Source organism: Eptesicus fuscus, chromosome 12, assembly GCF_027574615.1.
Source record: "Eptesicus fuscus isolate TK198812 chromosome 12, DD_ASM_mEF_20220401, whole genome shotgun sequence".
Classification (NCBI taxonomy): domain Eukaryota; kingdom Metazoa; phylum Chordata; class Mammalia; order Chiroptera; family Vespertilionidae; genus Eptesicus; species Eptesicus fuscus.
This window is the reverse complement of record NC_072484.1, coordinates 14,452,414-14,464,281: the sequence shown is the minus strand read 5'-3', so window position 1 is coordinate 14,464,281 and position 11,868 is coordinate 14,452,414. Positions and strand designations below refer to the sequence as shown.

Here is an 11,868-nt window from a genome sequence, read left to right as displayed (position 1 = left end):
ATCCTTGGGGGAGTGAGGGGGGAGGGGAGGGGCGAGATCAAGGGAGGCTTTCTGACTTGGTGTTCAGAAAAGGGCTCCGCTTGGAGGTCTAGCATCTCTCCAGTGAGAATTTTGAAGGGTTAGGGGGAAGGAAGATGCCTGCTTCTGGACGGAGAGGCCTTGGTAACGAGCCCACACCGCAGCCAGCTTCCCCACCAGCAGGCAGCCTCAGCTCAAGGGCTCTGCGTCTGCCCCGCCCCTTCACGGCGCCCCGCCCCTTCACTGCGCCCCGCCCTCGCCCCGCCCCTCTCAGCCCCGCCCCCTGCGCGGCTCTGGGGCCCGGTGTTTACCCGCGGTGCATGGTGGGGCCGTTGCCTCGGAAAACCCGGGTGGCCCGAGGCGGACGGAAGCGAGAGCAGCGGCGGAGGCGGCAGCATGCTCCCGGCCTCCTCACCGCCCTGGCCCCTGGCGAGCCTGGAACACTACGAGAGGCTGGGCCGCCTCCAGTTCGAGCTGCGGGACAGGTACGGCCTATCGGAGCGTGGGGGGGACTCGGCCAGCTCCGTGGGTCAGCTGGTGCCTACCCCCTGTTTCTTACCCCTCTCCCGCCCGGGGTTCCCTGGGCCCGGGTCTGCACGCGACGCCCCCACGCTCCGGTGACGCCTGGAGGACAACATTGGCCAGAGAGCCCTCACTTATGGGAGGTCTGCTGCGGCGGGATGCTGCAGTGAGAGTGGGAGTTCTCCTGCCTGTCATTCCGATCACGCCTTGTGAATGTCTCCAGTCCCATCCACACGCCTCCTCCCCAGTCTCTCTTCAGAGTGTCATGCACCCCTGCAGCGCGCTGCAGCAAAGATGACAGGTCCAGGAATACGTGTGTGTGTGTGTGTGTGTGTGTGTGTGTGTGTGAGAGAGAGAGAGAGAGAGAGAGAGAGAGAGAGAGAGAGAAGACTTTGGGGGATAAGATACCCATCGCAAGGATGAAATTTCCATCGAGAGAAGTGCAGCTTCCAGAGGGTCCAAAAAACCTTGATTAATAACTTGATTAAGACATGAAAGATGAGAACCACAGAAAACACGATCTAAGCACAAAAGAGAGAAAATTATAAAGTAATTTACTATAAATAATCACATCAAAGATAAGTTGTTGGAACTATTATTTAGCTCCTAAATTAATTGAAACTAGAAATCTCATTAGTTAAAAGGAAATAGATTTTTGGATCTAATGATAACACGTTTAATGAGTGTTAAAAGTTACAAAATCATTTAGTTAAGACGAGAGCTGTGTGTGTGTGTGTGTGTGTGTGTGTGTGTCCTAAAATGACAACAGTTACATGTCAGTTAAAGGCAAAAGTGGTTTTTGAAAGGAATTATATTTATCTTATGCTAGCTTTGATTCTTGTCAAATATTTATAGAGCATCTACCATAGACCTTCTTAATTGTCCTAATCATATTTTACCTCTTAATCTTTTTCTACATCCTCTTTTCTTTCTGACATGCCACTAATCACCCACCCCAGTGACCTCTTCATCTCCAACTTTTAAAAAGTCACTTCCTGAAGTTCATCCCCTGCACCAAGTACTGACAACCCATTCCCTAACTTACGTGACCTCAGATTCTTATAGCACTCTAGGTAACGGCCTTAAGTGACTTGCTCCCTGCCTAGACTGAGAATTCCAGGAGGACAGCAATTATATCTAGCTGGATCTTTAGCTTGTGATAGAGTACCTGACACGAAGAAGGGGCTTGATAAATATTTGCTGAATGAAAGGAAGGAATGCCAAAGTCAGCCAGCTAGTGTCCAGGAGTTATGAATGTCTTGTATAGAACCCAGTAGCCACACATTGAGACCAAATAATGACCATTTTCCAGGTAACCAGGAAAAGTGGACAGTGTGATATTTCAAAGATGGTATTAAGTGTCTGCACATACCTGATAATTAAGAGATAATTAAGAGATGAGATGTTGCTCTGTAAATTAGTGCTTTTTGACTCTGTTCTTTTAAAGAGTTGCTAAGTTACTCCAGGCCTTTAGTTATGTGTATCTCTTAGCCCAAGTTCTTTTTACTTTTTATTTTTATTGATTTTTAGAGAGATAGGAATGGAGAGAGAGAGAGAGAGAAGAGAGAGAGAGAGAAACATCAATGAGAGAGAAGCATTAATCAGCTGCCTCCTGCATGTGACTGGGAATTGAACTGGTGACCTCTTGGTTCATAGGTTGACGCTCCAGCACTAAGCCACACCAGCCGGGCTTAGCCCAAGTTCTAATTTCAAACTGTTACTGGTTCAAATGGCATTCTTTTTGAACTAATTGTGAGTTCTCATTTTTTGCTTCCTCTGGCTCTTTATAGTCCTTGAAGTATAACTATGTCATTATTATGCTCACTTTATGTTTCACATTAAATACTTAACTATTTAGCAAGGTGAGGCTGTTGAAATTATGTAACGAATTTGAGTCAAATTGTATAACCTATTCATGGTTCTGGATTTGGAGGTTTGTTTTATTTTTAAGTCAGTACAATCCTGTTTCTGCATATTCATTTTTTATTTTAAAAGACTGTAACTAGCTCTAACACATAGTTAATAAATACAGAGGCAAATAACTTTGGATTCAGAGAAAACTGCAGTAGAACCGTGGAAACCTGGCTTCTAGTCCATGAACAGTTGTGTCACCTTGAGTAGGTCATTTCCCTTCTTTGAACTTTAGTTCTTCACCAGAAATGAGGAGCCTTGATTAATATATAAAGCAAGGCCACAGGTTTTCTCTTTGCCTCACTAGAGTAAAGAGCCTCGGAGTGCAAGAGTTGAAAAGTGTAGTTTTGTAGAGCAAACTGAATATCATTGCTTTCTATTTGAGTGTTTGAATGCCCTCCCCCACATCCCCTTTTTTTTTAACCAATCCCAGCGATCAAAAGGACCATTGTCTCTTAAAACTCAAGTAATTTTAAAGGCTGCAATCCTGGATATTCTCAGCTGCTTTATAAAAAATTTCCTAGGAGTACAAGATTAAAAAAAAACAACTTGTCCTTTCTCGGCCCTCTTTGACGTAGGTCATTGCAATGTTAGCTGGTCTAATAATGGGCTTTTCCCTTGTAACTGGTGTATTTGTAACTCAAATTATCCTAGCTGTAATCACACATAGATGCGATTTTATATTCTGAAATTGCTCCTTTTTGTATACAGTGTTTTCTCTGCACTGTGGTAAAAGTCAATGATCGAATCTGAAAGAGCCTAGTGAAGTGACTTGTTACAGTGTGTATAGTGCTGCAAGCATGGTAGAAACATATAAGTGGAATTGACTCTTGCAATTATATAAAAACGTTCCTTTAAGAGGCCCATTAACCAGACCCAGTTTTTTTCAATGCCATTATTGATTCAGGGTGAGATATCATAATAGTTCAGAAATTGACACTGAGATATTCGTTGAGTGAAGCTGAAGATGGTATTGAGACAAACGCAGAATAACTAGTGGCTTAAAAGGAGGAAAGTAAACATGGCTACACTTTAAGGACTGCCCAGCTGTGTAAAACTTAAAAGTTTGGGGGTGGGGATGCAGGTGACTGAAACCACGGACGATGGGTACCCATCCCAGGGCTGGATGTTTCAAAGATACTGAAATAAAGATTTAACATGTAGAAATTGCAAGAGGATCCTCCAATACACCTTTCTCTGGCTTTTTATTGGTTTTAAGTCTTAAATTTAAAACATATATGAAAGACAGCATTCAGAGGTGGTAGGGCGTGGGTGAGGAGGCTAGAAACTGGGCCTGGGTTGAAGAATTGATGAGATTATAATCATTTTGCCTGAAATAGGAGGCCAAGAGGTGTTTGATTGTGGCTTTTCAGTGTATGAAGTGCCACGATAGAGAACAAGTATGGCCGGCAGATGTCTGTATTGTAAATCATGAGAAAGGAGAAACCTACTAAGAAGGGCTACTAGTGACTAAGTGGGCTCAAACTGAAACAACAACAACAAAAACAGAGCCTAGCAGCTGTTTCTACATAGGGACCTCTTATGCAAACTGCCCTTCAGAGAGAGACCTGCACTAAACTGCCTGCTTGTGAACTGAACTGCCTGCCTGTACTGTGTTCCTGCTAGCTGAGCCAGCCCTTACAAAGGAGTCTCTGGAATCCTATTTTAACCGGTAGGACTGAGGCTTTCCCCATCCAGTCAGAGCTGTGCAGCTCCAACCAACCAGAGCAGCTCTATTCTGACCAATCAGAACAGTGCCTTTTGGACCAATCAAACTGAAGATTTGGTGTGCTCATTTGCATGAGAATCGACCAATTAGGGATCAGAAGTGGGGACTTCTGTCCACATTAGCCAGGTTCCTTCTGAGTTCCTTTGAGAGCTCATTTGCCCTTTCTACCCAAGGCTGTTTCCCTGGCTGAGGTGAAACACCAAAGATGTCTAGTCTGGCAGGAGCAGAGTGGATCAGACAGTAGAAGAGCAGAACAGAGCTGTGTTTCCTGAGAGGGGCTGGTTCCAGGGCTGCTTCACAGCCAGGCTGTATCACAATTGAGCTGTTATGCACTGAATAAAGTTTCCTTCTTTGCCACTCCAAATAGGAATTCCTGTTGGTGTTGAATTGGCCCAAATGACCAGTATCTACAGAAGGTTAAGCAGGAACAAAGTTGTTCATGATTAACATTCATTATTTAAAAGAACTAGTTGCCTAGCAGATGTGGCTCAGTGGTTGAGCATGGACCTATGAACCAGGAGGTCACAGTTCGATTCTGGGTCAGGACAAATGCCAGGATTGTGGGCTTAATCTCCAGTAGGGGTTGTGCAAGAGACAGACAATCAATGATTCTTCTCATCATTGATGTTTCTATCCCTCTCCTTCCTCTCTGAAATCAATAAAAATAAAAAGAGCCCTAACCGGTTTGGCTCAGTGGATAGAGTGTCGGCCTGCTGACTCAAGGGTCCTAGGTTCGATTCCAGTCAAGGGCATGTACCTTGGTTGCAGGCACATCCCTAGTAGGGGGTGTGCAGGAGGCAGCTAATTGATGTTTCTCTCTCATCAATGTTTCTAACTCTCTCTCCCTCTCCCTTCCTCTCTGTAAAAAATCAATAAAATACATTTTTTAAAAAAAATTAAAATAAAATAAAAAGAATTTGTTGCTTGGGAGCTGATGGATTTCCAGTCTGTGGTCCTGTTTCACTAGAAGTCATAGGTGAATTTTAAAAATTATACTGAAGTTCAAGTTTACAGAAGAGTTGGAAAGTAGGACAACAACCTCTAATATTCCCCTCACCTAGGTTCCTCAACTCAACATTTTATTACATTTTCTTTTTCTCTATCTACTTATCTATCTAAAATTATTAGTCTTTTCTGAATAATTTTAGAATTATAAATATGATGCCCCATCTGTGAACCCTTGTTGTGTTTGGTTGCCATGCCTCTGTAGTCTCTGCCAGTCTGGAACTGTTCCTCAGTCTTTCCCTGTTTTTCATGTTCCTGAGAGTTTCACAGAGTACAACTTTCATTCCAGAGGGTGATCCTCCAACTGGGTCCACTTGATGTTTCTTCATGACCAGACTGGTCATATTTTCTTGCAGAAACACCACAGATATGAAGCATGACACCAAGGGCACCAGGCCATAGATGCATTTAAGGATCTCTTTGTCCTTGTAATTTAATGACAAATTGCTTACACTCTCCAGTCATTCATTCTTCATTAATTGCAATTATACCATATTTCCTTCATTTCTCTTCTAAGTTCAGTCTTATTATGTAAAAACCTATGAGAAACTATTTGTTTTAAAATTGTGTTTCTAGCCCTAGCTGGCTTGGCTCAGTGGATAGAGCGTTGGCCTGTGGACTGAGGGTCCCAGGTTTGATTCTGATTAGAGCACATGTCCTGGTTGTGGGCTCGATCCCCAGTAGGGGGCAAGCAGGAGGCAGCCAATCAATGATTCTCTCTCATCATTGATGTTTCTCTCTTTCTCTCCCTCCCTCTCTGAAATCAATAAAAATATTTTTTTCAAAATTGTGTTTTTATAAGTTTTTCCTTTTAATCTTTTTTTTTTTTTTAACATAGGCATACCCCCAACTAAGGAATAGGTTATATTCCCCAAGCAAAGATTAGGTGTTTGGATTTTATATACCATTTTTCCATTAAAAGAATTTCAGTTAAATTGTGCTAAACAATGAAATTTACTTAACCTATCATGTAGCTAACAGAGTAAATTTGGGGCTTTTTTTTTTTTTCTTTTTTAAGGAAAAGTTATCTGAAAGAAAAACAAACGAATTATGAGCTCATAAATGGGATGTGGGCTCAGCCCCTTTCCTTCAAGAGAACAACCTGAGCTCACCTTATATTGGACTCCTTGTTTTGATTCCCAGTATTTTTTATAGTATTTTCCTCTCAGACATTATATGATTTCTCTTTCGGCCTTCAGTTAATGTTAACTTAGATTAGCAATGGGACCTCAATTAGACAAAATTGAAGCCGGGACTTTGGTGGTGGTCATGCGGAGCCCTCTGTGGTTAAACCTCCCAAGGGCTCTTTTGAGGACTGAGATGCCTTCCCATTCAGCAGTTTTACCCCTTAGTTCCTTGGTTTTGGCTGCTGCCCTCTCCAGTTTCCCCCTCTTCTTGCCCAGGCTGGGTGTGCAGGGTTAAGTTTTCTCCTCGCTTATTTCCAGCACTGACCTGAACATCAAGGCTAAGTCTTTACTGGTGGTAGCTCCAGGGAATAGCAGTTAATGACAAATCATGGTGATGTCACAAAGTTATAAAAAGAAATTCCCTCAAATTTGAAGTAATAGTGTTCGGTGACCTGGTCTTCACTAAATGTCAGTGAGGCCAGGTTTATTTTTCAGAGACCTATTCCTAACTCGGACACTTGGCTCTGCCCAAGCTTGATTGGTTGGGAGCAGAGCAAGCCACCAGTCTAGTCCAAGGTGGATTTGTGGAAGCATCATGTCCAGTCCTGATGTGCCCCCATCTCAGAGATATCTGGCCATGTTACATCTTACGTATTTGTATGTTTATTGTCTGTCCTTCCCTCTAGAATGTCAGCTGCCTGATGACAGGGTTCTTGGTTGCTTTGTTCACCATGTGAGTCTCTAGGCTTAGAACTTACTTATTGCCTGGCTCATCATGGTACTCAAGAAATACTTGTTGAATGAATGAACCTGGTTCCCAGCCTTTTCTTACAGCATTCCCCATTTACTTTGAGAAGCTTGTTCTTTCTGCTTTGTGTTAGTGTCCTCTTTGCTTTTTTGACATCCCTGGTGACTGCTAAGTAATTTCATGTCTTGAGTTTCAAATACAGCTATCATTTTCTGCTTCTTAGAGAGACCAAAGAAGCACTCTCACAAAAGTGTGATTTCAAAGGCGATCATATTCTAAATTGAATAGACTATTACTTATCAGTATAATTATTTATAAAATATTTCTTTCTGTACTACAGTGAAAAGAAGAGATTGGACCTGGAAAAGAAACTTTATGAATATAGTCAGTCTGATATATACAGGTAAGATATGACAGTGGTAACAGTTTTTAAGCCACTTTGCATATGTTAATCAATTAAAATTTAACCCTAATTATGTTGTAAATCCCATAGTTGCAGTACTTTTACCCTTCTCTTATTTTTAATATGTAATAGTTTCAAGTAAACACTGCAATTTAATGGCTATCAAATGTAAGAATAAATTTGATTAAAATTAGCATAAGAAAATATTTTTTTTCATTATTTGGAGTCTATTTTGTTTAACTAGCTTAAGAATTAGACACATTATAGTCTGCTATCTTTTTGTTAACAATTTACCCATTAAGTCTGTATAATAATTAAGGCATAATTACTATAGCTGACCTTTCAACAAACTCTTTTAGGCAGGGTTACATAGTGTCCCATTTGTTCCCAGATATATGACAATGAATGTTAAACTCATTATGAACAATAAATAATATACATCCTTTTTAGGTTACTTACTCCAATATTGAGAGCAAACTTTTACTTTTAATTCTATATTATGGAAATTGAACTTCATCCTTAAGCCAAATGTATACAGACATAACCAATGGACACACAGTGGCCAGTATTACTTATGAAAAATTTCTGGCTATGATAGTACTAAGTTTGGAATTTATCCATATCATAATGAGTGAAAAATGAAAACATCCAGAAGAAAGAGAAGCCAAGAATGCTTTAAAACCAAGTCACCCATCAGGTCCATTTATTTCCTGATCTTCAACATTATTCTTTGGCTTTAAGATTTAGTGTACTTCCACAAGTACCAGCAGGGAGGACAGCCATAAGTCTCTGGGCTCTAGAAGAGACGAGAAGAGCCTACAAAATGATGGAAGAAATAGCAGTGTTGTGGATGCCGTGGCCTCAGAAGTGGGCCCAGATCTTAGACGATCCATAGCAGTTGCCATTTTTCTAGCCCACAGCCAAAGGGGAAGAAGAAAAAGTATGGACTCTTTCTGTGGGCTGTACTGAGACAACTTCCTGACATAATGGTGGTGAGAGAATTACGGGAACCTTTATCAAGCTATCAGTTTTCTGAGTTTGTTCCCCACTCTCAAGCTCTTGTTGTTTCCTGTGAGACAGAGGGTATGGTTTTCTAAAAAGATGCTTTCTTTGACTGCCTGTAGGATAAACTCCTGTCTAACATGGCCGCCTCAACCTGGTTACCCCAGAAGGCAGTCTGAGACAAGGATTTGTGCGTAGGTGTTTTTTGTTTTTGTAGGTGGAAGGTTTTTTTTGTTTTTTTTTTTTTCAGGAAGTGGCCACATAAAACTGGAGAGCAGGGCTGGGAAGAATGAAGTAGGAGTTGGTCACTGCTCTGGGCACGTGGGGCTGATCCCTCTTGACCTTCAGAGGAGCAGTGTCAATCACCTCTCTGCTCCTCACAAGTGTCCACACAAGGAAGGAAAAGGGGGCTTTTTACCTCCTGGTTTCTGACCCCCATTGGTCAGGGCCATGGCAGGGGGTGTTAACTCCTTGTCATACCCAGGTTTTCTATGTTGCAAATTCAGAAAAGCAGCCCTGGGAAAGCAAGATACCAGGCACAGCTCAGGCAGGTGCTACCAGGTTGCTGCAGCCGTGACTGGTAGAAGAAAAGCTGGGTCAGGAGGACGTGAGGAGGGCCTGGGAAGTATCTGGTACAAGGGCTTACCATACCCGCCATTATCTGACCCTGCCAGCCTCTCCCTTACATTTTACATAGACTAAAACTTCAGTTTCTTGAAGCATGACAGGATCTTTTGTAGTATAGTGTAAACAGGTAGATTCTGTTGCCAAGTTCCTCGATTTAGCCTGAACCCCACCAGCTTTTAGCCGTGTGACCTTGGGACAATTACGTCAGTGTTCTGTGTCTCCGTTTTTTTCTATCAAATAGGGGTAAGTGTCTGACCCAGAGTAAGAGTCAATATTATTTATGATTATTTTTGTCATACCACTGTTATTCGTCTTATTTATTGCCTTTGAACTTTCCAACGTACTACTTCCTCTGCTCCAGTGTTTTCCCCTCAACTGTTCACTCTCGCTTTCCCCAGTTTTGGATTAACCTTTTGCACTCGGATGTCAAGATTAAAATTACTCTTTGAATGTATCAATAATTTGAAATATAAAAAAATCCAAATAAATAAGTTTGTATGAAAAGAAACTCCAGTTTTTTATTCTACTGCCGCGCTTTGTAAAATCTGGGGTATTTAAAAAATTAAATCCCGAGTAGAATAAAGGAATCGAGAAAAAAGCAAGCGAATGCAAAGGGTTAAGTCTTAACCAACCTTCATGTCAGCTGAAAAATAATTTCTACTGGGAAGGCTTCCCTGACCCCTTCAACTAGGTCAGGTTGTTGCCCAGTCCTGTCAGAATCCCTTGCAGTGTCCCACATAGCATTCGTTACACTGTATTTTACTTATCTCATTTTTAAAAAATTTATTTATTGTCTAAAGTTTGACATATGTCTCCTTTTTCCCCGATTGACCCCCACCCCCAGCCATTCCCACCCCGGGCAAGCCCCCACCGCTCCAGTGTCTGTGTCCATTGGTTATGCTGATATGCATGCATACAAGTCCTTTGGTTGCTCTCTAACACCGCACCCCCCTGCCATTTGTCTCTGGATCTATTCTTGTTCATCAAATTATGTTGGTCATTATATCCCACATATGAGCTCATGTGATATTTATCTTTCTCTGACTGGCTTATTTCACTTAGCATAATGCTCTCCAGGTCCATCCATGCTGCTGCAAATGGTAAAAGTTCCTTCTTTTTTATAGCGGTGTAGTATTCCGTTGTGTAGATGGACCACAATTTTCTAATCCACTCATCTCCTGATAGGCACTTAGGCTGTTTCCAAATCTTAGCTATTGTAAATGGTGCTGCTATGAACATAGGGGTGCATATATCCTTTCTGATTGGTGTTTCTGTTTTCTTCGGATATAGTCCTAGAAGTGGGATCACTGAGTCAAATGGGAATTCCATTTTTAACTTTTTTTAAAAATATATTTTATTGATTTTTTACAGAGAGGAAGAGAGAGGGATAGACAGTTAGAAACATCGATGAGAGAGAATAATCGATCAGCTGCCTCTTGCACACCCCCTACTGGGGATGTGCCCGCAACCAAGGTACATGCCCCTGACCGGAGTCGAACCTGGGACCCTTGAGTCCGCAGGCCGATGCTCTATCCACTGAGCCAAACCGGTTTCGGCCCATTTTTAACTTTTTGAGGAAACTCCATACTGTCTTCCACAGTGGCTGCACCAGTCTGCATTCCCACCAGCAGTGCACGAGGGTTCCTTTTTCTCCACATCCTCACCAGCACTTGTTGATTTGTTGATGATAGCCATTCTGACAGGTGTGAGATGGTATCTCATTGTTATTTTGATTTGCATCTCTCGGATGATTAGTGACTTTGAGCATGTTTTCATGTGTCTCTCGGCCTTCTGTATGTCCTCTTTCAAAAGTGTCTATTTAGGTCCTTTGCCCATTTTTTGATTGGATCGTTTATCTTCCTTTTGTTAAGTTGTATGAGTTCTCTGTAAATTTTGGAGATTAAACCCTTATCTGAAATATCATTGGCAAATATGTTCTCCCATGCAGTGAACTTTCTTGTTGTTTTGTTGATGGTTTCTTTTACTGTGCAGAAGCTTTTTATTTTGATATAGTCCCATTTGTTTATTTTCTCCTTAGTCTCCATTGCCCTAGCAGCTGTGTCAGTAAAGATATTGCTACGACATATGTCTGCTATTTTGCTGCCTATGGAGTCTTGTAGGATTTTTATGGTTTCCCGTATTACATGTAAGTCCTTTAGCCATTTTGAGTTTGTTTTTGTATGGTATAAGTTGGTGATCTAGTTTCATTTTTTTGCATGTATCTGTCCAATTTTCCCAACACCATTTATTGAAGAGACTATCTTGACTCCATTGGATGCTCTTGGCTCCTTTGTCAAATATTAATTGAGCATAATGGCTTGGATCGATTTCTAAGTTCTCTGTTCTGTTCCATTGGTCTATATGTCTGTTCTTGTGCTAGTACCAGGCAGTTTTGAGAACCGTGGCTTGGTAATATAGCTTGATATCTGGTATTGTGATCCCTCCAACTTCGTTCTTCTTTCTCAGGATTGCTGTGGCTATTCAAGGTCTTTTTTTATTCCAGATGAATTTTTGAAGAGTTTGTTCTTGATCTTTGAAGTATGCCGTTGGTATTTTAATGGGGATTGCATTGAATCTGTAGATTGCTTTGGGTAGTATGGACTTTTTAACAATGTTGATTCTAACAATCGATGAACATGGTATGTTCTTCCATTTCTTTATGTCTATCTCTATCTCTTTTTTCAATGTCCTGTAGTTTTCCAAGTACAGGTCTTTTACCTCCTTAGTTAAGTTTATTCCTAGGTATCTTAATTTTTTTTGGTGCAATGGTAAATAG

At 41.5% G+C, this 11,868-nt stretch overlaps 1 protein-coding gene across 1 annotated transcript in view; it reads left to right on the top strand.

Moving 5' to 3' along the window:
• The first annotated feature begins 346 nt into the window (after window positions 1-346).
• The window catches only part of KIZ (kizuna centrosomal protein), a 132,220-nt gene continuing 120,698 nt past the window's right edge, over window positions 347-11,868 (top strand). Inside the window, exons 1-2 of the mRNA XM_054724101.1 lie at window positions 347-503; window positions 7,401-7,463. Coding sequence (XP_054580076.1) covers window positions 415-503; window positions 7,401-7,463 — 152 coding nt within the window. The 5' untranslated portion in view covers window positions 347-414. The remainder of the gene's footprint in view (window positions 504-7,400; window positions 7,464-11,868) is intronic.